Source organism: Chionomys nivalis, chromosome 9 (genome assembly GCF_950005125.1).
Source record: "Chionomys nivalis chromosome 9, mChiNiv1.1, whole genome shotgun sequence".
Classification (NCBI taxonomy): Eukaryota; Metazoa; Chordata; class Mammalia; order Rodentia; family Cricetidae; genus Chionomys; species Chionomys nivalis.
Genome location: NC_080094.1, coordinates 52,327,347 through 52,353,576, shown reverse-complemented (window position 1 = coordinate 52,353,576; position 26,230 = coordinate 52,327,347). Strand labels below are relative to the sequence as shown.

Below are 26,230 nucleotides of genomic sequence, written 5' to 3'. Positions count from 1 at the left end.
CAGGCAGTGGTGGCGCACGCCTTTAAACCCAATACTTGGGAGGTAGAGACAGGCGGATCTCTGTGAGTTCGAGGGTTGCGTGGTCTACAGAGCGAGTTTCAGCACAGCCAAGGATACACAGAGAGAGCCTGTCTAGAAAAACAAAAACAAGAAAGAGACCCCCAGCATGGACAACTAAAGAAAAGGGCAGCAAGCTCCTTTGCTAGAGGGGAAAGAAACCTGTTTGTCCTGACTTGGGAGGTACTAAAGGCGGGATCTGGGCTGAAATACTCCTGCCAATGGAAAGCGAGAAAACTTTTAAAGAGAAAGGCTAGCAAATTCCTCCCTGCAGCATCTTTATGCAGATGCATTCCTTCTTTCATTCCTGCTGGTGACAAGCCTTTTGCTAAATGCTTGGGAAACCAAAGTGGCTGCAGCGCAGAGTGGGTTTCTCAGGACGCATTCGGCGTCCCTCCTGCAGTGAGTTGCACTGTTCCAGTTAACAACGCAAAACAGCGGGGCTCCACCTCAGACCTAAACTTGTTCTTGAGGATCTCTGTGCTTAGCCTTAGGCAAGGAATCCCAGACTTCTGCAGCCACGGACCCCCGAAGGCCCCTTTCCTTGCCTGGGGCTGCCGGGTCTGCGCGAAGCCCCGCCTCTCCGAGACCCCGCCCCTCCAAGACCCCACCCCCAGACTGTCAGGCGCGAGCAGGCCCCGCCTCAGGGCCGCGCGTCGCCTCGTCCAGGGCCCGCCCCTGCCCCTTACTCCGGACCCCTGGCGGTGGGCCGACTAGAAGCACCTGCGCCTCACCGGGTCCAGCCGACACCTCCGAGCAAGAAAGCGCCATGGCAGCTCCAGCTAAGGCCGAGAACCTGTCCCTGGTGGTGCACGGACCTGGGGACCTTCGCCTGGTAAAAAGGGAAAGCGGGGGGTGGGAACCCAGGCCGCCACCCGCCCCGCCCTGCCTCACCCCTCTGCCTGCAGCGGCAGTCACCACTCCCAAGTTCCTGTCACTCACAGGGCCGGCTGTTGGCCCGTACCAAGCACCCCTTGCTGCCCCGGTTTACCCAGATCTTTGCTGGTTACCGGGAGGTGGGGGTGGGGTAGCAGTTAGCGGGCCGTTATTTATCTCTAGGGAGAGTTTCTGGTCGCGTGCTCCCGGAAGTTAGCCCCGTGCCTGGCACGTGGCCTGTGCCCTGGACCGTTGAAAACAAATCAAGAACTTGGTCTCCTTCGCTAGCTGCAAATTCACGCTCTTGTTATTGCTCTTCAGAGGGAGACTGGCAGGATTCGAATCTACTCAGATCTTCTCCCTGTGCAGTGCAGAGCGGAAAAGGGTGGCAAGATGGCACTTAAAAGCGGTGAAATTCTGTTTAATCCCGATAATATCCCCTTGCAGAATTGTTTTTTTAATCATGAGAGGACCCAGCATTCAGTAAGCGCTGGCAATGCACTTTAACTGGGGATACAGCCTAACGCTGTCTCCCTTGATCCACATCTGTAGCGCTTCCCTAGAACATTCTGTGTACCTGTCTCTGGCTTTAAACTTGTTTCTGCCCCCTGCACCAGAGTCCAGACATTTGCTGAATCATCTCTGTGGTCATGCCAAAGTTCCTTTGACAAAGTCCATCTCAGCGGGGCGTGCAGTATTTGGTTTGGGTACCAGCCATCTCTGCTACTCCCCTGTATCTCTGCGTCCTTTCCCCTTCAAAGAACGTGTCCCAGGAGAGACTCATTCGGATGAACAGTTCTTGTCTGTTTAAAAATCTGTCCTCGGTGGTTTCTAAAGAGTGCAAACAGACTTGAGTTTGGAAGCATTTTCGGATGTTCAAGGAATTCCTTAACTCCTCTACCTGTAGGCCTATCGTTCGGTGGATTCCAAACCAAGAACCCTTGCCTGAAGGTGACACTCCACTTGAGTTGATGGGAAAAGTGCCATCCCCCAAGATGGTAGTCTTGGTTGGTTAACGGACCCAAGACAAGAACTCAGATTCAAACTCCCTTTCGTGTGTGGTTCCCAATCACTTTAGAACATCCACCCAACCTCCTGAATTCAAAAGACACTATGATTATTACAGTCAATGGCAGGTGTGGGATAGAAAAGTGATGTGTCTCTACATAGCTTACAGAGTGATTCTGAACATACTCCTCCGTGTCACTATTGTTTATTAAGTGAGAATATGCCTGCTATGGAGCTAGGCACTGGTCTGAGGGCCCAGAGAGAACACAGTCCCTGCCCCCGAACATCCCAAAAGAGGGAGACAGATAGCCGGGAGGTGGTGGCGCACGCCTTTAATCCCAGTACTTGGGAGGCAGAGGCAGGCGGATCTCTGTGAGTTCGAGACCAGCCTGGTCTACAAGAGCTAGTTCCAGGACAGGCTCCAAAACCACAGAGAAACCCTGTCTCGAAAAACAAAACAAAACAAACAAAAAAAAAACCCCAAAAAACAAACAAAAAAAGAGGGAGACAGATGAGAGAAATCGTTAAAGCACTGTCCTGTACAAAGGACTGTTCTGCCCTGAATTGCTCCTTAAGGGATATTGCGGATGTCTCCGCTTGCCTGTAAGAAGTAAGAAGGTCATAAGAGCTCCTAGTGGGGAGTATGCTGTTGCTGGGGCCCCTGTAGTCCAGCACAGGCCTCCTGTGCTCTTTCTTCTTCTTCCCAGACATGATCCTCTCCCAGCTACCTCCATTTCCTTAGAGCAGACTGGTTCAGGAATAAAAGTTTGGGTGGTGGTACCAGCACCGAACCTTAGAATCAGGGAGGAACAGCCCTAAGGAAGCTTTGAGAGACCTGTTCTCTAGTAGGGGAGCCACATTGAAACCCAAGATGTCTGAGCATAGCAGATTAAGCGGCAGTGGCTTTTGAAAGCCATCCAGTTTGGCTATGGATTATAGGATGGGAAGGGGGAAGACATGACTTTGTTCCACACAGACACCACACAGATTTCAGGTCTTTCCATTGGGGTTGGGTGGTCAACTGAGACCTAGTTTCCATTTGGGTAGACTAGAGGCAGGGTCTACCGATAAAAATCCTTGCATCAGGAGCTCACATGAAAGGAGTTGTTTAGAGAAACACCCATTCCAAAATCTAAGGCAGGAATCCGAGCAGAGGAGAGCTCAGGCTTTCCCAGTGTTGCCTTCACGGCTACCACCTGTAAGGCCAGAAACTGGCCAAGGTCCAGGGCGTGGCTCTGGACAAACAGGACCCGAGCCACTGCTGAGAGAAGCAGGAAGGAAACCTAACACCCAGTCTCGCCTCTGCTTAACTAGAAGACGGCTTCCTTTTCTTCTTTACTTCAGTAACCAAAGTCTTCTCATGCTTAGAGTCAACACAGCAAGGAGGGAACATTTGTAATTGGGGTGATAGAGTGAGAGAGGGAATGTGGTGTGTGTTGTGCACGCACACACACACACACTTATTAGAACAGACTAGTAGGTGTGTACACAGTAGGGCAGTGGTGTGTACACAGTAGGGCAGTGCTGGGTGTGCATATGCATACATATATCTTAGGACAGACTGGTAGCTTTCCTTCATAATGAGGGGAAAAACCAGATTGCTCTATCTTTATTATTTTTATTCTATATTTTTTGTTTTTGGAGACAGGGTTTCTCTTTGTGTTCCCAGCTGTCCTGGAGCTCACTTTGTAGACCAGGCTGGCCTCAAACTTAGAGATCTGCCTGCCTGTGCCTCCTAAGTGCTGGGATCAAAGGTGTGCACCACCAATGCCTGACTTCATTATTTCTCTATTTTAAATGAGAAAGTTGGGACTTTAGGAAGCAAGAAGAAGAAAGAATCGAGTCAGTTGATGTACAAGAAAGCCACCCCAGGCGTCAGCAAGCAGTGTCAATTCACGGGGGTCTTCTTGAAAAAGAAATAGTAAACTCAAAGCCAGGGGGCTGGAGGAGGGGTTAGTCCCAGCTCCACTGTTAGTTGTGTGGCTTAACAATGTTTTTTTTTTTTTTTTTCCCTTCCTGCTATAATTGTCTTGAAGAGGGGCACCAGGCCTGTAATCCCAGCTACTCAGGAGACTGAGGCAGGAAGACTGACTGAAAGTTCAAGGCCTGAGTGAGATCCAAAGTAAGTCCAAGGCCAGTGGTAGAGTCTAGGTTAAATTCTTAGTGCAGAGGAGGGGGAAGGTTTTAGTATTCATTTGGATTGTGTGTGCTCCAGTGGTGCTGCGCTTACACAAGGGCCAGCATAGAGTCCCAGGCGTCGTCCCTGGTATGTGCTAGCTGTGGGGTTAGGCAGGAGGCCAAAGCCTTTAAACCATCTTAGCATGAAGAGATGACTAAAGGCTAAAACTGGCAAATGTATGGGCAATTTTGGCAAAATTCTTAGAATGTGGGCCAGGCAGAATTCTGTATTCAGCTGCCATGGTTCAGCTACTTTCTGTCCCTTTGGCCTATCCTGTAGAATCTAGATCTTGCTTTTCTTAATGGATTTATTTATTATGTATACAATGTTCTGTCTGCATGTATGCCTGCAGGCCAGAAGAGGGCACCAGACCTCATTACAGATGGTTGTGAGCCACCATGTGGTTGTTGGGAATTGAACTCAGGACCTCTGGAAGAGCAGGCAGTGTCTTAACCTCTGAGCCATCTTTCCAGCCCCGATCTTGCTTTTCTTTATGATTCATGAAATTGGAATAGGAGACAGCTGACTTCTCTGCACTAGAGTTTTGTTTGGTGTTGGGGGCAAGTGGGTAGATTGTGAGTTTTTGCAACACCCAGATGCATCAATTAACAGCACATCCAAACACAAGTCACCTAAGGGTCCCACAGGAATTAGGATGCTTCCCCCTTCCCATCTCATGTGGGATCATGAGGAAGGAGAAGGAGAAATGGCCCCTGTGAGGATGTGTTGGGTGTGGCTGGAGGTGAGGTGGAGGCGTGGCATGAGGGTAGGGGACTTTTCAGGGCTAATGGGGAGCCTAAGCAGGCTTGTGTTTCAGAAAGATTGTTATCAGCAGGACAGAGGCTGGGCAGAGGACCAGCTCAGTGGACTATGGGAGCGCTTCCAACCCTTTATTTTGACCGCCTCACAAAAGCCTCTCGTCCAATTGGAAAACCTTCAACTTTTCCTCCCACTCATAGGACACAGGACAAATACATGGGGATAGGGGAAACAAAGCAGGAGAAGTGACGATAGTGTCTTGTTCACCTTACATGTTCAGCACAGCCCTCAGGGTCACACGAAGTCTGCATGTGGGAGCAAGTGGCAAAGACATCTGCTCAGAATCTGAGCCCAGGCCACCTCTACCTCCCTTTAAGGCATGGAGGTGGCTTCATCTCCACATAACAAGGATCAGACCTAAATCAGGGCTAGAGTCCTTCTTTAGCTCTTCTAAATCCCGGCCTTTTAAAGGGCAAATTTCTCTAAAAGTTGCCATGAAAAGAATGGAGTCCGATATTTCCCTACAATAGTTTGGAGTACTTTGCCCTTTCCCAAAGGACAAGGCTGTCCAGAACTGGTTCAACTGTTAGGGGACAGAACTTGGGGTTGTTTCTTTTGAAATAAGAGCAAACATATTTGCTGTGGGGCGGCTCTCCCTTTGATGACTATCCTCATGATACAGAAGGGGAGAATCAAGAGGTTGTGTAATGCACCCTGGGTACACAGCGGGTTGAGAAGAGCCAACTTTGCACACGGGCAGGCTACTCCAGAGTCTGACTTCTTCCCAAGGCTGGCTGGAGGCGGGAAAACTTACCCTCCCTGATTTCTCCTTGGCTTGAAGCCCTTCCTACCGCATAGGCCAATGGTCCTCAATGTGTAGATCGTGACCCCTTAGGCCAATGGTCCTCAATGTGTGGATCGTGACCCCTTAGGCCAATGGTCCTCAATGTGTGGATCGTGACCCCTTAGGCCAATGGTCCTCAATGTGTGGATCGTGACCCCTTAGGCCAATGGTCCTCAATGTGTGGATCGTGACCCCTTAGGCCAATGGTCCTCAATGTGTAGATCGTGACCCCTTTGAAGTTACAAACCCTTTCACAAGGATCACACATCAGATGCCCTGCATGTCAGATATTTTCATTACAATTCATAACAGTAGCAAAATTACAGTTATGAAGTAACAATGGTCGAGGGTCACCACAACATGAGGAACATGTTAAAGGGTTGCAGTATTAGGAAGGATGAGAACCACTGACCTAGGCAGAATGGGTAGAGGGTATGAATTCAGATATACCAATGGAAAGGGAGCTGATGACATTCAAGACATATCACACACACACAAACACACTATTTGGAATGCCGGAGACAGCTGAGATGGCCCCTATCTACCAGGGACATCTTCCTGGGGACTCGGGGCTACTGTAAGTGTCCTGCAGAGAGAAGGTTAGCTGTCTGTGTGATTTAGATAGATGTTTCTGATGGGAAAAGTTCCAGCATGCCAGCAGAACTAAAGAAGGCTTCAAAGCTCCTCTCTGCACCTTTGTGACTCATTGACGAGATATTCTACTTAGGAAACCTTGGATGTCTGAAATGAGAAAGTAGTCACTGGGAATAAAGTGGAAGTCTAGGATCTCAGAGGAACTAAGCGTGTGTGTGTGTCTCAACACCTGAGCTATAGCCCTCAAAAATCTTGAGAGAGAAGTAGATGAAGAAAAGTTTAGTACCAGGGAAATCTAAGATGGAAAAGGAGATTAAGTAACACGGTTACAGCTGGTCACACACCACCTTTTTAGTGTTCAGTGGCCACGCTGTGGTAGCAGTGATACTTGGCATAATATTTACAAACTTAAGGCTTATTTATTTATTTTGAGACAAAGTCTTGTTATGCCTAGTTTAGGCAATCTTGAAGTTCTAGACCCTTCTGCCTCAGCTTCCTCAAAAGGAGTTACAGGTATTTATAAACAGCCTATCACGGGTGCTAGGACTCGAACTCTGGTCCTCTGCATATTTCAACAAGCACTTTCAACTGTTGAGCCATCTATCTCTCCGGCTCCCAATGGTTGATCTTAATATAATCTTGTGTTCAGTGGCATATCCCCTGTGGAGAGGGGGAGGCGGGTGCTGAGCCTGAGTTGAAAGGATGGGTGGATGAAGTCATCAAGAGGAGGGGGCTCTTTAGGGCTTTAGTTCAGTTGGTAGACTGCTTGTCTTGTATGCACAAAGCCTCGGGTTCCTTCCTCAGCACCACAGGAATATGGTGTGGTGGCGCTCAGGTATATTCCAGCATTTGGAAGGAGAAACTGAATGTAAGGGTCACCCTTAGGGACCTAACCTGAGAGAGGAGAGGGGTGGTGTGAAGAATAGGTCTCTTCTGCAGCCAGACAGTAAACAGACTACCAGCACAGCACCCTCTAGTGTCCTGAACAGTCACTGCATCTTTGCATGTGGAATAGGGAGGGGTAAGGTTTTTTTGGTTTGGTTTGGTTTGGTTTTTGGTTTTTTTGAGACAGGATTTCATTGTAGTTTTAGAGCCTGTCCTGGAACTGGCTCTTGTAGACCAGGCTGGCCTCCAACTCACAGAGATCCGCCTGCCTCTGCCTCCCAAGTGCTGGGATTAAAGGTGTGTGCTACCACTGCCCGGCAGGGGTAAGATTTAGTAGTGGTTACAGCAGTAAATCTCTAGTGGCTCATGGCTTACATGGTGTACCAGCTGTTCCTCTGAGCTTCCATCTCCCATTTCCCCACCCAGGTCCGGTGTTCAGGCTTACCGTAGCTAGAAGCAAAGATAGGAAGAATGTGGAATTGGGTATCCGTGTCGGGGGATTTTCCAAGTTAGAAACAAAATCAGTAATCATTAAATTCCACTGAAATTAAAGTTTAAATTTTCACTGGATGTAACGATAAGAAACACAAATTTACTCAACAGTGTAGGATGTTAGTTCATTTCAAACATGAGACTGGTGACTCCTTTGAGAGAGATTTTGGTGACACCTATCCATCCTAAGGAGGTAATTATAGACTTTTCCCCACTCAAAATTACTGAGAAGAAAAAAAATAACATTAGAAAACCAACCACTCTCCCCCAGAAAAGCCAAACGTTCCTTAAGTACTTTAACCATTTCCCCCTCACACGAGGCTCTTTGTGTGTCAGCCAGTTGGTGCCTCACTCCCGGGCTCACATAGTGGTCACCTACCCTTAGCCTCTGCAGCCCCTGGCAGGTTGCTAACTAACTACCCCAAGTCTTCATCCTCAACCCATGGGGATGGCTTCAGGCTGTACAGCACCTGGGCTATCCCGTGACACCTGTACAGCACTTAGCACAGGTACCTGGTGGACAGTGTAGCTGTGTGCCTGAGGATCAGCGTCAGCACGCGGATTGAAATTTCTCTCTCTGGAGGAGCTCAGTTAGCACTGAATTTTCTCCACAGGAGAGCCTGCTGCTCTGAAGTGAATGAAAGCAGTTAGAGCTGGCTGGGTGGTGGTGGCGCACACCTTTAATCCCAGCACTCGGGAGGCAGAGGCAGGCAGATCTCTGTTGTGAGTTTGAGGCCAGCCTGGTCTACAAGAGCTAGTTCCAGGACAGGTACCAAAGCTACAGAGAAACCCTGTCTCAAAAAACCAAAAAAAAAAAAAAAAAAAAAAAAAAAAAAGAAAGGAAGGAAGAAAGAAAGAAAGAAGTTAGAGCTTCCGTGGAAACACTCTTTGGGGAAAGCTACCTCCGGGGTTTGTGGCTGGGCTGTACCTGGTGCTGAAGAAATAGGAACATAGGTAGTGTTGAGCAGCATTTAGTTCTAGGTGGATTGGTGCTGTGAGTCTGCCTAAAGCAAGGGACTTGAGCTAGGCCTGGGGGCACAAGCCTAAATCCTGGCAGGACACTAGGACAGGAGAATCATGAGTTTGAGTCTAGCCTGGGGTACATAATGGATTCCAGTGCCTGGGAACATAGAAAGACGTTGTTTCATAAAATTCATAAAAGACAGCTCAGGAAGCTTTTGGAGGTTGAAAGGTCTTGCCTCCTTCCTTCCTTTTTTTTTTTTTTTTTTTTTGATTGACAACTCTTTCCGTTGCCTAAAGAAGAAAGATCACTCGACCTTGGGACCCAGTAGGTACAATAGAAACTGGTATAGGTGTTGGATATGCCTGGGCTGAGCCCTGGTTAACCACTGCATGGTGATAGGATCTTGACCAAGTTATGTTGTCTGTCAACTCTGGGCTTGGTAAGACAAAGCTGAAAGAATGATCTCATCCACAGCAGGCACTGTAAAAGTTTCATTTGCTTCCTCCCTTGCTTATTGTCTGCTCACAAAAAATTTATAAATTGAACACTTGGGTCTGGCCGCTCAGTGTCCTTCCTTCTTGTCAACCCTGACTTCACCCTTGCAGTTAACCATGGAGAAAAGTTCTATTTTTTGTGATTCCTTTTTATTTTTGTTTTATATGCATTGGCGTTTTGCCTGTGTGTGTGTTTGATCCCTTGGAACTGGAGTTATTGACAGTTGTCAACTGCCATGTGAATGCTGGGAATTCTAGGGTCTAGAAGAGCAGCCCCTGCTCTTAATTTCTGACCAATCTCTCCAGCCCCTCAAATTCTATTCTAATACTAGTTATAAATACCAGGATACCTCGGGTTGCTTTTTGCACTAAAATGCAGAGCCCTTGTTTCCCTTGGGCTCCTAAAACTCCAAATGGGAAGTTTTAGAAGAGGACTGGGCATCCTATCCTCCTGTACTGAAATAAGAGAAAGGAGTGGTATCGTAGACAGCCTCCCACCTGCTTAGAGAGATTCAGCCTTGCAAGCACCTGCTTACACCCTCCCTCTTTCCCAGTAGGAGTGGCAGACCAAACATCTGTGTCTGAGACCATGATTTCCAGGATGAAAAGATCCAATGTGGAAGGCAAATCTGGAGGCCACAGCAGTTCAGACACCTTTCTGCATGGGGGCACAGCTAGCACACGTTTTTCTTAGTCCTGGGCAAGTAGCACCAAAGCGGGTGGTGTAGTGAGTGCCTAGAGTAGCTTCCTTCAGGATTTGACATTCTGATCTAGAATCAGGCTAGTTTTCCAGGAAGGGAACCTAGCTTGAGAACTTTGTTTCATTCTGTGGCATGTCACTAGTTACAGATGTGACTTTCTATTGCATTTGGGATATATTGTACACGCCATTATTTGAGTCAATGGCTCTGTTTTGAGCAGCATGGTGAAGCCTGCCATCTGCCATGCCTCTTTAGTGCTCACAGATAGTAGAGTATTGTTTGAACTTGTGTTCTAAGGAAAAATTAAATGAAACTCCAGGCTAATATTTTAAAAGCAGAAAAATGTTTATGGGGGTAAGTTATTATGTATATTAAACAACTTCTCTGTTTTATTTATTCCAGGAGAACTACCCAATCCCTGAGCCAGGCCCAAATGGTATGTCCATGGGAAGCTGATCTGACATGGTACTCGCTGATACTGGCCTTGGAGGCATGTGCATTGACCTCTGCCCTCCTTTCCTACTGGTCAGCATGTTTACTTCTTTTTCCATTGGCCACAATGGTTTATCTTGGCTACTATATGAAATATAAGAATCAGTGATAGAAGAGAAAAACTAAGATACCAGACTGCTGAGCTGCACTAGATTTTTAATGTGAAGCATGTGGACCAAAGGCAGAACCAACCCTTTCTACCTAACAGCCAAGTATCCTGTCCACCAGATTAGATGCCAAATCATATTCTGGTTCTAGAAATCTACAGAGCTAAATCTTGTAGTTAGCAAAGGAGCACTGTGTTAGCACACCCAAGAGGACCAGCCCAGAACTATCTGCCTGTCCAGCAGGGGTGGGAGGGGCTGCAGGAGGCCTGTCCCTTCCTTTAATCAACCAAGTACAGAAAGTGACTGAGCTTGTAGGGGCAGGGCTCTGAACACCTTTGCTCCACTTTTCGGCCTTTCGGTGGGTGAGCCCACTGGACTGAGCTGTCATGCAGGTTTCCTGGTGGTATCTAGACCTGGGGAGGTCATGCCAACTGTTGGCTAGTGGATATCTCTTCCACCCAAGAATCCAGTTCATAGTCTGTAGGATTCCAGGGTGAGGCTAGACAATGGACAGGATCTTACGTCCCTCAGATCCCTTTGCTCTTCTTGATGACTTAGGATGTCCTCTCTACCCTGACTCACTTTAGCCCAGAAGCACAGATTCTGGGTGAACATCAGTTAAAGCCAGCTTTCTTGGTAACTCCTGAACTTCGATACTCAGAGGTCAGCTGCATTATTGACTTAGAATGATAAGATATAAATATCTTATATTTATATATAAGATATATTTAAATTGACCATTTCTATCAGTGTTTAGCAAGCAATGCAAATTTAAGGCTTAAACATTTTCACAAAGATATCATGTTCAGAAAAGTGGAGGAGGTGCCCCACTGTACCCTGACAAGATAGCTTTGGTTGAGGGGTGGCCAAGTAAGGACTTGCTTGGACTGTGAAGGGCCCTCTCCCACCCAGCCTACTGTCATTCTTTTGTCTTTTGCTTTAGTTGAATTGGAAGAGAAAGTTTGTCGGAAAGCTAGTGTTCCAATAAGTTAGATCTCAATTCTTGCTGCAAACAGTGGACTTCTATAGGGAAAGCTCAGAGAGAGTTTTTCTGATTTCAGTAATTTTCTATCTTTGATCTCAGAATTCAGCCTGCCATTCCTAACTGCTCAACCAAAGACAAGGGCAAAGACAGCCCTTCAGAGCCACACCTAGGGGTTTTGCTATGGTTTGTGGCAAGGACAGTAGCTAAGATGTCTGAGTGCACAGCAGAACTTTCAGACCTCTTTGTCTGTTGACGATGGAGTTTTTCCCAGGGTGGTGTTCATGATGTGGTTATCTCCGTCAGACAGAACCCGGAATCTTTTGGTACCTACTTGAGCTGAGAGGCCCAGAGATCATTTTTTTCCTTTTTTTTTTTTTTAATTGATTTTATTGAGCTATACATTTTTCTCTGCTCCCCTCCCCTCAACCCTCTCCCATGGTCCCCATGCTCCCAATTTACTTAGGAGATCTTGTCTTTTCCTACTTCCTATGTTAGATTAGATCCACTTATGTGTATCTTAGGGTTCTCATTGTTGGCTAGGTTTTTTTGGGATTGTGATTTTTAGGCTGATTTTCTTTGCTTTATATCTAAAAGCCACTTATGAGTGAGTACATATGATATTTGTCTTTCTGGGTCTGGGTTACCTCACTCAATATGATGTTTTCTAGATCCATCCATTTGCCTGCAAATTTCAAAATGTTGTTATTTTTTTCTGCTGTGTCGTACTACATTGTGTAAATGTACCACATTTTCCTTATCCATTGTTTGGTCGAGGAGCCTTTTGGTTGTTCCAGGTAATGGCTATGACAAACGAAGCTGCTATGAACATAGTTGAACATATGTCCTTGTGGCACGATTGAGCATCCTTTGGGTATATGCCCAAAAGTGGTATTACTGGGTCTTGAGGAAGGTTGTTTGCTAATTTTCCGAGAAATCGCCACACTGACATCCAAAGGGGTTGTACCAGGTTGCATTCCCATCAGCAATGCAGAAGTGTTCCCTTTTCCCCACAACCTCTACAGTATAAGTTGTCATCAGTGTTTTTGATCTTGGCCATTCTTACAGTTGTAAGATGGAATCTCAGAGTTGTTTTGATTTGCATTTCTCTGATGACTAAAGATGTTGAGCATTTCCTTAAGTGTCTTTCAGCCATTTTAGATTCCTCTGTTAAGTGTTATCTGTTTAGGTCTGTTCTCCGTTTTTTTTTTTTTGTTTTGTTTTGTTTTTTTATTGGATTATGTGATCTTTTGGTGTCCAATTTCTTGAGTTCTTTGTATATTTTAGAGATCGGACCTCTGTCTGATGTGGAGTTAGTGAAGATCTTTTCCCATTCTGTAGGCTGTCATTTTGTCTTGTTGACCGTGTCCTTTGCTTTACAGAAGCTTTTAGTTTCAGGAGGTCCCATTTATTAATTGTTTCTCTCAGTGTCTGTGCTACTGGGGTTATATTTAGGAAGTGGTCTCCTGTGCCAATGCATTCTAGTGTACTTCTCACTTTCTTTTCTATCAGGTTCAGTGTGGCTGGCTTTATGTTGAGGTCTTTGATCCATTTGGACTTGAGTTTTGTGCATGGTGATAGATGTCGCGGTCCCCCTCGGCCAGTAAGAAGGACACACAACACACGGGAGCTCTTCTTGCTAAGCAGTTTATTCAGGACCTTTTTACAATTATCTCTCTCTCTCTCTCTCTCTCTCTCTCTCTCTCTCTCTCTCTCTCTCTCTCTATCACACTCACTCACTCTCACTCTCTCCCTCTCTCCTCGGGCAAAACCTCCCAGCCCTTAAGTAGGCATGGGCAACCAACCCCGGATTGCCAGGTGGGCACTGCCCATAGGTCCACGCATATGCAAGCAGCTGACAATCATTGCGTGATAAGTCAGGCCTAGTTGATATTAGGAGTTGATTATCACAGAGAGCACTCGCTTTCGGGATCGCGGAGGGCGGGAGCCAGCACCATTAGGTGCGACTTCACGCAGCTCTCTACACATAGCCATCAGGTGTGACTCCACACGGCTCTCTACAGATAGATATGGATATATTTTCATTTTTCTACATGTCAATACCCAGTTATGCCAGCACCATTTGTTAAATATGCTTTCTTTTTTCCATTTGATATTTTTTGCTTCTTTGTCAAAAATCAGGTGTTCGTAGATAGGTATGTGGATTAATATCTGGGTCTTCTATTCAGTTCCATTGGTCCTCCTGTCTGTTTTTATGCCAATACCAAACTCTTTTCAGTACTGTAGCTCTGTAGCAGAGTTTGAAGTCAGGAATTGTGATGCCTCCAGAAGTTCTTTTATTGTACAGGACTCTTTTGGCTATCCTGGGTTTTTTGCTTTCCCATATGAGTTGAGTACTGTTCTTTCGAGGTTTTTGAAGAATTTTGCTGGGCATTGCATTGAATCTGTAGATTGCTTTTGGTAAGATTGCCATTTTTACTATGTTAATTCTACCTACCCAAGAGCATGGAAGATCTTTCCACTTTTTGGTTTCTTCTTCAATTTCTTTCTTCAAAGATTTAAAGTTCTTGTCATACAAGTCTTTCACTTGTTTTTTAGAGTTACTCCAAGATATTTTATGTTATTTGTGGCTGTTGTGAAAGGTAATGTTTCTCTGATTTTTTTCTCAGCCCATTTATCATCTATGTAAAGGAGGGCTACTGATTTTTTTTGAGTTAATCTTGTGTCCTGCTACATTACTGAAGGTGTTTGTGAGTTGTAGAAGTTCCTTGGTAGAATATTTGGGGTCACTTATGTAAACTATCATATCATCAGCAAATAGTGAGAGTTTGACTTCTTCTTTTCCGATTTGTATCCCCTTGATCTCTAGCTAGGACCTCAAGAACTGTATTGAGTAGATATGGAGAGAGTGGTCAACCTTGTCTTGTTCCAGGCATCATTTTAAACTTGGACACTTGACAACAATAGTCCTACCAAACCTCACTTGATTCAGTCCTCAAAGGGGAAGTGTGAAGTGAACTTACAGGAGAGTTAAGTAAAGCTAAACCTTTTTAGAAAACAAGGAACAGGGGGGACTTAACATGGCAGTTTATCATGCAATGGCCAGTGGGGAGATTTTCAGGACGCAAAGAGTAGGCTCAGCACAGTGTTTGGAAACAGTTATCTCGGGCAAACCAGTTGTTCTTTTAAATGGTTGATACAGTGCTTCCTCCTCATGGTATTTTGTTACAGCAGGATTGGTCAGGGTTCTCCAAACAGAACAAATAAGATATGTATGTATGAGCAGATATACGAGGTGGTGGGGAGAAGAGGGCAGTTTATTTTATGTTAAGCAACTGGCTCCTGTGGTTGGATGGCCTGGAAAACTCTAGGGCAGGGCAGCAGACTCAGGAAAAGCTTCCTGGGTTAGAGTCTTAGGAAAGTTTCTCCTTCAGAAAATCTGGCTGGGTGGTGGTTCATGCCTTTAATCCCAGCACTCAGGAGGCAGAGACAGGTGGATTTCTGTGAGTTCAAGACCAGCCTGGTCTTCAAGAGCTAGGACAGGATTCAAAGCTACAGAGAAACCCTGTCTCGAAAAATCAAAAAGAGAAAAAAGAAAATCCCATCTTTGTGTATAAGGCCTTTACTTGATTGGATGGGGCCTACCTACTTTTATGGAAGATAATCTGGTTCACTCAGTCTATTGGTTTAAATGCTAATTGTATCATAAAACCCCCTCACAACAACCTACCCTGTGAGCAACATCTGCATGGGTGTTTGACTAAACAGCTGGGTCCATTGGCCTAGGCAAGTAAATGTGTAAACTTACCCATCACACTCAGTTTCTTTGCTCGGTCAAGCTGTTCTGCTCTCCTCTGCTTGGGCTTTCTCCTTAGCTTGTTTTCCTTTGTAATCTCAATTTGTGCCTGTTGCTGAGAACCAGCTCTCCCTGGTCCAGAGGGAAATTGCTAGAGCTCCTGAGAGGAGAAGGCTCGCCTTTTCCCTCACACGTTTTCTCTCCTCGGTTCTCTAACTAGAGGTGATCCTGAAGATGCACTCTGTGGGGATCTGCGGGTCAGATGTCCACTACTGGCAGCATGGCCGCATTGGAGATTTTGTTGTGAAGAAGCCAATGGTGCTCGGGCATGAAGCTGCTGGAACAGTCACAAAAGTCGGAGAGATGGTGAAACACCTCAAACCAGGTCAGTAGAAACATCGGTGTGTGCTCTCCCTGGACCAGTCCCTCTGCTAAGCACAGAGGTGCAGCAGTGGACAAGAGCCTTGGAGTGGGTGGAACACAGGCTTGGGACAGAAAGCAGATTCTTAGTCAGAATGTGAGGTAGAGAATGCAGGGGTCATCAACATGTCATGTCTAGACCCCTGTCTCCTTTAAAAATGGGATGGGGCATGTAAAATAAATCAGAAAAATGGGTTGAAAAAATGTTCATATCATATAAGCCACAAACTGCTTCTGAATACTAAGAATTAAAAACCTCTTTTATTTTACTTTTAATTAATTACTCATTTACTTTTGAGATAGTGCCTCACTCTGTAGCCCAGGCTGGCCCATACCTCACTTTGTAATCCAAGTTGGCCAAAAATGCTTTATATCCCAGGCTAGCCTCTATCTTAAGGCGATCCTTTTGTCCTAGCCTCCATAGTACTATTATTAACAGCATGAGCATGTCTGGCTTGTATAATTTCCAGATGTGAGTCTATTTCCTGTAGGAATACTCTTTAATCACTGAGTATTCAAAGGAAGTCTGATGCTATTGTGAGAGAATGCGCACTCTGCATTTTGGAATGCACAGTGCACAACTGACTTGCCCAGGATAGATCTATTCCAGCTCCACATCCTAGGCCAGCCTGTCTCAAACTGTGAGTCATGCTCACTTTGGAAGTTGCATATCAAATATCCTGCATATCAGATATTTACATTACAATTCATAACAGTCACAAAATTACAGTTATGAAATAGCAACAAAATAATTTTATGGTTGGGGTCACCACAACATGAAGAACTGTATTAAAGAGTTACAGCATTAGGAAGGTTGAGAATCTTTGACTTAGAAGGATCGTGATTTTCTTTTCAGATAGAAGCTCTTCTGGCCCACTTGGCTTCCATCTTGCTGTATAGCCAAGGACATTCCTGCTTCTAGTCACTTAATGTTTATCTCAGAGTACAGTTTAGCTTTAACAAGGCTAAGCCTCACACCCAACCTTTAAGCTAGTCAACTAATTTGTCTTTCATTCTAAATCTTCTTTTCTAATAGAGTTTTTCATTCTCTAACAGTTTCATGCATATAAGCAGTGTATCCCTCCCACTTTTGCCCCAGAATCCAGGAGTCCCCAGATTGCCCATACTTGAGTCTTTGCCTTAAAACAAACAAACAAACAAACAAACAAACACGTCCAATTAGTACTGCCTGCTGGAATGTTGACTGGTCTTATAGGTTTGATCTTGTATGGGTCTTACACAAGTAACCATAGCTACAGTAAGTTCATGAGTAAAAACAGCCATGCCAGGTCCAGAAGACGGCATTTCACAGCTCTTCCCCCATACTCTGGTTCTTACATTCCCTTAACTACCTCTTCCTAAACGATCCCTGCCTTGGTGTGTGGGGTTGAAGTAGGTGTCCTACATAAAGATGAACAGTCAAGTCATTTGTTCTCATCACTTTCACCAGTTATGAGTCTCTGCAGGGAGAAGCCTTCCTGGTCAAGGTTGAGGGCAGCACTAATCTAGGTGTATAAGCGTAACTATTGAAAAGGTAGCTTGACAATGCATCCATGTAGCATGACAACAGTGTTAAGTTTCTCCCTAGGGCTTATAACATAATCTTTCATTTTTTATTAGATGGCTAGGAAAACAACAGACTAGTAAAACCTGGGTTTGATTGTTCCAGAGTGCTGAGCTGCAGCAGACTACATTGTCCCCCAACACAGTGAGTTACGTCTGAATTGCCTTGGCATAGGTAATGAGACCATTGCATGGTCTGGAGATGACTGCAGGTTAATTGGAGGAGGCTGGGGTTTGGCAAGAGAAGCAGCTTAGTCTCTGAGACTAGACATAGAGAGGGATTAGTAAGCTTAGAAGTTAAACATGTGTCTCATTTAGGAGTCTTAAGTCAAGGCCTTCATTTGTTGTTAATGCAAGTTGAAAAAGCCCGTGGTGATACAGGCTTATCCCAAAGTGGAAGGCTCTTATCTTCCAGCAGCCAACCAATGGCTGGTCCCTGCATGTGGGACCAGGTTCTCTAAATTCTAGCAAGTGCTTAGTCAGTGTCTCCTATGGTTCAGACTTGGGTCAGGTACTTTGAGAAATGGGAAAAAAATAGTGAGTCCTGGATTCATAGATCTAGTTAGGGAGACCAGATGTTAGAACTGTCAACACCACCAACAACCGGAGAAAGTATATAGTCAGAGGTCAAAGAAAGGACACTGACTGTGAGCAAGGGTGGTTAAAGACATTTCATAATATTATCTTGGAGCTGGATATATGACAAGAATAATTTTAAAAGGAATAAGAAAGCTGGTATGTATTGGTTTGCTGGTCATTAAACACCAGCACATGTAATTATTTATTACCACAAGATACACATTATTAGCTTTATTAATAGATGCAGACAGTGGAATGTTGTTCTTGCCCAGGGTCACACACTGGCTAGTCTCTGAGCTGTCTGGAATGTCACCCTGTTCGATCTGGCTCAAGAGTGAATGTTTGAATCAATGAGCTGCCTGTCATCTGAGATTTGAGAATGTTTTGTTTTGAGTTAGTAAAGAGGGTCAGACAAGTAAAATGACACAGGCCAAGTAATGTGTCTGGGTTCTCAGACACCTATTCTCAGGCCAGATGTCTTCCACTGGGGAGTTGTAGGGATGGTAAAGACTGTACAAATGTGAATTGTATAATGTGGTAATATCTAGAAGGTTAAATGGGATAATGTTAAACTCCATCTTGAATGTCAAGTTGAGAATGTTATCCTTTATGATGGGTATTGTTCTGTGAGCAGCAGGAGGAATACAGGGTGAGAAGAGCTGAGGAAGGGTTGGGCAGGCTGAGAGGTCCATCTTGAAAGCCACTGGGTTTCTGTGGATCCTTTGTGTTTTTAGAATATAAAGATTTTTATAATTTTTTTTCAATTTAAAAATATTTATGTGTATAGCTATTTTGTTTATTTGTGTATCTGTGCACCATGTCACACCTGGTGCCTGTGAAAGCCAGAAGAGGGCATCAGATACCCTGGATCTGGAGGTACAGTTGGCTGTGAACCACCATGTGGGTGCTGGGAATTAAACTTGGGTCCCCTAGAAGAGCAGTCCGTGCTTTTAAAACACTGAACTGTCTCTCCAGCCCCCCCACCTCATTGTGGCAAAATATATATAAAGCAGACAACCTACTAATCTTAAGGTATGCTCAATTTAAATAAAGAGTCCAGATATCCATAAAAATGATCTAGAAAATGAGAAACAAACAGTTCAAGAATAGTTTAGCCATCTGTGCTATACTCATAGGGTGGAATGCCATTCAACCACAAAAAAGGAATAAAGAATTGATACATAACAAGTATCAACCTACAAAAACACTTAATGAAAAAGCCAGATGCAAAGAATGCATCCCATGTGATCCCTGTTTTTAATGGTGTATAAGGAGCAGTGCTGATCTATAGTGAACAGACTCAAAACATCAGAAGTCTTGGCTGGAGCGGGAGCTGACTAGAAATGGACGCAGGGATGAAGTTTCTGTGTCCTGATGGGAGTTTTCCCTCACATAGGAAAAAATGTCTGTCAAATGTATTTACTACTCAAGATTTGTGTGACTCATCATACCTACATTTTCAGTTATTAGGTTCTAGTGAATAACTGGCAGGCTGAAGAGTATTGGACATTTTTAGTCTATTTACAAGTTCACTAGAAAAGATGGATGGGGGCTGGGGCAGTGGCTCAGCAGTTCAGAGCACTGGCTGCTCCTCCAAAGAACTCAGGGTCAATTCCCACCACCTATACACAGCTCACAAATGTCTGGAGTTCCAGCCTTAGGGGATCCAGCACCTTCTCTGACCTCTGAGCACCATGCATACATCGACTGACTCTTAGTTACCATCTGAACTTCTCACATGTGGTGTCAGCCAGTGAGCCGGCATGCCTTTGCAGTGTTTCTGCCTCTGCTCTTGTTCTCAAAGGTTGGAAAGCAGAACCAGACCCAGAACAAGTGAGACTCCTTTTCTGCGCTTAGATGTCTTTGTCCTCTCCAGGTGATCGGGTTGCCATCGAGCCTGGTGTTCCCCGAGAAACAGATGAATTCTGCAAGACTGGCCGATACAATCTGACCCCATCCATCTTCTTCTGTGCCACACCCCCAGACGATGGGAACCTCTGTCGGTTCTACAAGCACAGTGCTGATTTCTGCTACAAGTTAGTACCTAACACATCACTATACCAGAGAGATAGAGATAGAGATAGAGATAGAGAGAGAGAGAGAGAGAGAGAGAGAGAGAGAGAGAGACTCTCATTTGTAGTTCTGTCTGGCCTTGAACTCAAAGACATGTAGATCAGGATAAGTAAACTCAGAGAATGCCCGCTCTGTGCACCACCATGCCCAGCTCAGCACTAATTTTAAATACAAGGCATTAAAGGCAGGCCTTCCCTTCTTGGTGGCACTGAGAGAATGTAGCCTGCCTGGGGCTCAGTCTGACTCACAGTGGCCTTCCAGTGTCTTTTCCCATTTCCTGGAACAGTAATAGAAACTCATCGCCAAGATCACTCACCCCTTGCTGCCATTCTGGAGAGAACTTGCCATAACTCAGCCTTCCCTTCAGTTTCCACTGCAGCCACAGAGAGAAAAGTTACTGCTAGGTGTGTTGTCCTGTGCCTCTAATCCCAGCACTCTGGAGGCAGAGGCAGGCCAGCCAGAGCTATGTATCCAGAGCTTGTGAGGTGGGAGACTAACAACCACCACCAATAGCAACAGCTTCCAGGGTTTTACTGAGGAACCTGAGCGTGGTCCTGGGGCATGAATCCTAGCATGCTAGGTCCTTTCGCTCCTTGTGACCTTGCTTCTGTTAACCAGCAGAAAACTAAATTAGGCAATGCACGGAAAGTCATTATTACTCCATACATGTGCTTGTTTAGAATAGGGCTTTACATGCCTCATGCATGATGAATGACAATCGGATGAGTAACTTTGTTCCAGTTTTATGCCAGGCTTAAGTGAAGCAGAAGAAAGCTAATGAACTCAGGCACAGAGCACAGCCAGGGTACAAACCGCCCTTCCCTTGCCTGGAACAGTCTTGAGCTGAGAAGCTACATCTGAGAGATACGTCCCGCATACTGTACCATGGAGCCTTAGGCTGCTGGTGTGCACCAACCCAAGTGTTTTCCTTCCATCTAGCATACTGGCAGCTCTCAGTCAGTATGGGGGCTTGTGTGATGGAGGGGCCTTGTGTGATGAAGGCTAAATGTGCCTAGGGCAGGAATGGTCTGACAGATCTAATTGAGATGTTTTTTTTGTTTTGTTTTTTTCAATTTTTGTTTTGGTTTCTTCCTCCTCCTCCTCTTCCTCCTCCTCCTCCTCATCTTCCTTTTCCTCTTCATTCTTCTTCAACAAGATCTCACTATGTAGTCCAGACTGGCCTGTAATTGACTATGTAGTCTAAGCCAGCAAGAAACTCATAGCAATCCTTGTGCTTCTGCTGCCCAAGTTGTTGAGGTTGCAGACAGGCACCCCCAGCTGGCTATAGCTGATATGCTCCAGTACTCCCTACAAAGTCAGAGAAGAGGCATAGGGCAGAGACTTTGTATGTTGCTGTTGCCTGTTGTATGATCCCCATTTCCCAGGGGGTGGGGATGAGAAGACGTGGAGGCAACAATACATTCTCCAAGAGATTCCAATACAGAAGCTCTTTATTGTAAAAAGGTCGTTTTTGTGTGTGTGTGTTTTTTTTTTATAATGTTAGGGAAATTAAGCTGCTGCAAGAATTTTTTGGTCACTGCTGGTGTGTTGTGATTGGCTAGGAGTGCGTGTCATTCGTTACTGTGCTTTTGGTCCACTGACAGGTTGTTTTGTCCAGTTTTGCTCATTCATTGTGAGTTTGCATGCGCTTGCTTGTGCTTGCACTATTGCCCTGTCTCACTTGTGGTAATGATTGAGGCCAACCCCCCAAGACTGCCCTAGAGGAGAGCAGACTATACAGACTGTATGTGTCAGCAAGGGGGTCCTGAATCAGCCATCTTTTTCTGGGTCCGATGCCAAGTCAAGCCTTAAACAGCCTTTCATGAAGGCAGAGGAACACTGGTAAAGCTCAAAACAGCAGTCTCTGCCATTTGTTTTCCTTGACCAAGGTCTTTAGGATTTGAAATCCTCAGAATCCTTGCCTGTAAAATAGAAATCATGATAGTATCTCCCTCATCAGAACAGTCAATTTCAATTCAATGGGAAGAGTATATCAAGTGTTTCACATGGCACAGGTGCTCAGTGATGACACTAAGGTCTGAGGATGGGGGTCCAGGTTCAGACCTGAGGAGGGAGGCTTGACTGAGATGGGCATGGGTGGTTCGTGGTGGCGAGTGATATGCTGGTTATTGGTGATCATGGCAGATCTGAGGAATCCCTAGGGGCCGTGTAGCTTCTGCCTTTCCTTCAAGGCTTCCTTGTGCTTCTTCCCGCTGTGGCTCTGCCCTAGCCTCCCTCTTTGATTCTGTTTCTGAGTATTCCTATGCTACCACAGCATCTGTATTTCCTACCCCATGTCTTCTGGTGTTTAGCTTCTTCCTTGGATTCTTGACCATTCTTTATCTTTTTTTTTTCTTTTTTTTTTTTTTTTTTTTTTTGTTTTGTTTTTTGAGACAGGGTTTCTCTGTAGCTTTGGACCCTGTCCTGGAACTAGCTCTTGTAGACCAGGCTGGCCTCGAACTCACAGCAATCTGCCTGTCTCTACCTCCCAAGTGCTGGGACTAAAGGTGTGCGCCAGCGCTGCCCAACTTCATCCTTTACCCTTTTTTTCTTTTCTTTTCTTTTTTTTTTTTTTTGGTTTTTCGAGACAGGGTTTCTCTGTGGTTTTGGAGCCTGTCCTGGAACTAGCTCTTGTAGACCAGGCTGGTCTCGAACTCACAGAGATCCACCTGCCTCTGCCTCCCGAGTGCTGGGATTAAAGGCATCCTTTACCCTTTTATCTGTTCCCTGAACCCTGTTGTAAAAACCACCAAGTTGCCTGTTCCCTGGTGTTTTTAAATTACAAAAGGCCCAGGTAAACAAAAGCCCTAGTGCCCTGATCCCTTTCCCTTGGACAGTGGTAGAAGGACTGCTCTTAGACTCCTGGTCTTCTGTCTGCATGTCTGAGCCTTGCTCTCAGCCTGCTGCAGGTGTGAGGAGGCAGCACCTGGCTGACAGGTACTCCCGTCTCACTCCACCCTCTTTTCTTTTTACTGTTCTTATTCTACAGAAAGGCAAGGATAGGAGAGAGGAGCACTCAGCTGTAGAACCATTCCTAGCTCTGTAGGAGAATGTGAGGAGCAGGGTGTTGTATCTGAGAGGGTGTGTGTGCAAAGGGGTTGCTTCTTGGCAGTTTAGAAATCTTCCTTGTTTCATTTTTCCTCTTAGACAAAATGTTCCCATAGGGTGAGCAGAGTATGACTCAGACTGTGGGGCATGGTGTGAGAGAAGCAGAGTCCTTGCGTTTATTCTGTAAGGAACTAGAACAATGGCAAAAGGCTGGTGGGCTCAACACACGTCTAGCTGCCACATTGATTTCTCTGGGGAACTTACAGGTTTCCACATTTGTACGTGTTGCTGGGAACTGAGTAAACATTGGATAGCAAGGAACCAGCAGAAATAAAGTAGCACCAGAGCTACTTGTGCCAAGAGGCACCTGATGTGGGGCACATGAGGGCAATCAGGGCTCCTTGGCTTGCGTCTTGCTGGGAATCAGCCTTGCAATCTTGTCACTGAGAGGAATAAAGGTGAAAATAAGCCTGCCCTTCCTGCTTGGCAGGGTTAGATGGAATAATGAGTGAGAAAGCATTCTAGTCTGCCAGGCCTCCCTCAAATACTCACTGCCACCAGTGGGATTGTGAATGTGGTTGAGATGCCAGTGGGTTCAGAAGAGAAAACCAAAAACCTAGTGGCTTAGGTGACACATTGTTAACTCAGCTTTTTGGAACAGTCCCTGTTCCCATCTCAACCAGTCCTGGAGCAGCCTGGCAGCTGCTGTCACCAGATGTGGTTCTGGAGTAGATGACCGGAGATGATAGCAGAGAGGCGCTCACAGTGAAGTCACCGCCTGGCAAAGCGGTAGGGGCTGCTAGAGGGAAACCAGACATGCTGAGAAGTCAAGAAGCCGAAAGTGAGAGTGCTGGTTATGTTAACCATTTGTTAAGCAAGCTTTCATTGGTTAATGACAACCATGCCATGCCTTAGCTTGGGAGGCATGTTAGAAAAACACATAGTGTGGGCCAGCGTTTAAGTGTAGGGACAGAGTTCAGTCCCCAGCACAGAAGAAAAAAATCAGCAGAAACTGTGACATATTCACTGAAATCTGAAGTGATTTCACCAAAGAAAATTACTTTCCTGGGGCAGAATGGCAGGACTTTTGGAAGCAAGCATTTCTGGCTTCTACTTCAACCCCTTTGAGCCCACAGCTTGAACTTCTGAGATAAGGCATTTAACTCTTGCAGCCTAATTTCTTTCTCAATAGATTGGAGGTAATAAAACTACTGCTGAACCGTTCTAACAGTGTTGTGAGCAAATGTATATAAAGTGCTCAGCGCATTGCTGTACACATAAGTCAATGCAAATGTTAACTGTTGTAGCGGCTTTAGACAAATACAGAGTAATACCAGTCGTAGGATTATAGTAGTAATTCTGTACTATGGTAGTGTAGTGTTAATAGCATTGTCAGTACCTAATAAAGTAAGAGACCCTAATTGTGTATGCTGGATTACTTCTCAGGCTTCCTGACAATGTCACCTTTGAGGAAGGGGCCCTGATTGAGCCTCTCTCTGTGGGGATCTATGCCTGCCGTCGAGGTTCAGTTTCTCTGGGGAAAAAGGTCCTTGTGTGTGGAGCTGGTAAGAAACAGGGCCCTTGACTGTGGGTTCACTGCCTGGGGACGCGGAAATCCCTCCCCCATTTCATTCCTTCTCCAGGTGATTCTAGACCCTTTCTGGGTAGGAGAGGGTTACAGTGCCTCCTTCAATGAGCAGCCCTTGGCTAAATAAATGAAGCATCGAAGGTGGGTGTAATGGCACACATCTGTATCTCAGCATCAGGAGACTGAGGCAGGAGAATTTCTGTGTATTCCAGGCCAATCTTGGCTACACAGTGAGACCCTTTCTCAAAAAGCCCAAACAAACAGATAAATAAATAAAATATCTACAAGCATGGTAGTAACTTACATTAGATTTCATAGGGTATATAACCTTTTATCCATTTAAATAATAAAAAATCTTGCAATAATTTTTGAACCCTCGATAAAACTGGGGAAATTTTGGTAGTAAAGTGAAGAGTAACTTTTGTAACTTGTAAGTCACATTAGAGAAAGGATAGCCTTGACTCCTAGGCAAAGGAAGTAGGTAGGCCCTGTTCACAGAAGGAAGGAGCCCAGCCACTGAGTTTTCTCCCACCTCCTGCTTCTGGCCACTTGAAAGAAACCCCAAAGGCCTAGACCAAGTCATTCTGAGTTTTTAATTGCCTGTAACCCAGATGATATACACACACGTGCACGCACGTACACATGCTCACAGGAAGTCAGTCAAAGTTCATTACTCATAACCTGAGAGAATCGCTGTTACTATTTTGGTGCAGAATCAGTTAGCTTTAGTTTTATGGTTTGTTTTGCTTTTGACTGAGGTCTTTCTGGGTAGCAAGATTGGCTTCCAACTCAAGGTGCTCCTGCTTCTGCTGCCTAAATGCTGGAATTGCAGGTGTATTCACCATCCCTGGGTAGATTTTGTGTTTGATTTAAAAATATGGCTTTTAAAAATAGAGCCTTGCTTTGTAGCTCAGGATAGTCTTAAACTTAAAATCCCGCCTCAGCCTCCTGAGTGCCAGATTACAGGCTTTATGCCACAGAGTCATCGTTTGCTCCCTTAAAAACAAAACGAGAAACCCAGGCTGTGGAGATGGCTCAGCTGGTAAAGCACCCACCACCGAATCTGATGACCTAAGCTCAATTCTCGGGACCCACGTGAAAAAGGAGAGAACTGAATTCTGAATTGTCTTCGGACCTCCACACATGATACATGATACATGAACCTACTTGCACACATGTACACATGCACACATATAGTAAATCATGATTCTGTAAACATTTCTGTGCTGATAGCTGCAGAGTTATATCCTAATTTTCAAATCTGTGTCGTTAACTGCTCCTGCAGTGCATATAACCAGCCACTCACTTTGGGTACTTTAGGTATCATTTTCCAGTGTTTGGTTTTCTGAAGAAAAAAACACAAAGTTGCTTTCAAGGGGATGCATACAAAAAGCAAACTCAAAGTATTCCTTATTGTCCCATTCTGTGGGACTTTTGTAGTAAAATCACAGTGCCATTTAGCAAGCATGAACAGCTTTAACATCTCATTGTGTGCCAGACACTTGGAGAAACACTAGCAACATACATTTACACACACACACACACACACACACACACCGTAGTCCTTGTCCAGGGCTCAGACGGGGAAGCTGAAGTTTCATAACATACAATGTTCTCCATTCTCTGCCTTGTCTAGGGCCAGTTGGGATAGTCACTTTGCTTGTGGCCAAAGCAATGGGAGCTGCTCAAGTGTTGGTGACTGGTAAGAGGGATCTCTTTCAAACTTGGCGCTCTCATTTCCTTGCCCCCAATCCCACCTCTTAGAGGG

General features: G+C 45.3%; 1 protein-coding gene across 1 annotated transcript in view; it reads left to right on the top strand.

Moving 5' to 3' along the window:
• Window positions 1-668: 668 nt before the first annotated feature.
• Sord (sorbitol dehydrogenase) overlaps window positions 669-26,230 on the top strand; it is a 31,398-nt gene continuing 5,836 nt past the window's right edge. The window contains exons 1-6 of the mRNA XM_057781925.1: window positions 669-892; window positions 10,256-10,289; window positions 15,412-15,576; window positions 19,630-19,789; window positions 24,321-24,439; window positions 26,099-26,164. Of these exons, the coding sequence (XP_057637908.1) occupies window positions 827-892; window positions 10,256-10,289; window positions 15,412-15,576; window positions 19,630-19,789; window positions 24,321-24,439; window positions 26,099-26,164 (610 nt within the window). The 5' untranslated portion in view covers window positions 669-826. The remainder of the gene's footprint in view (window positions 893-10,255; window positions 10,290-15,411; window positions 15,577-19,629; window positions 19,790-24,320; window positions 24,440-26,098; window positions 26,165-26,230) is intronic.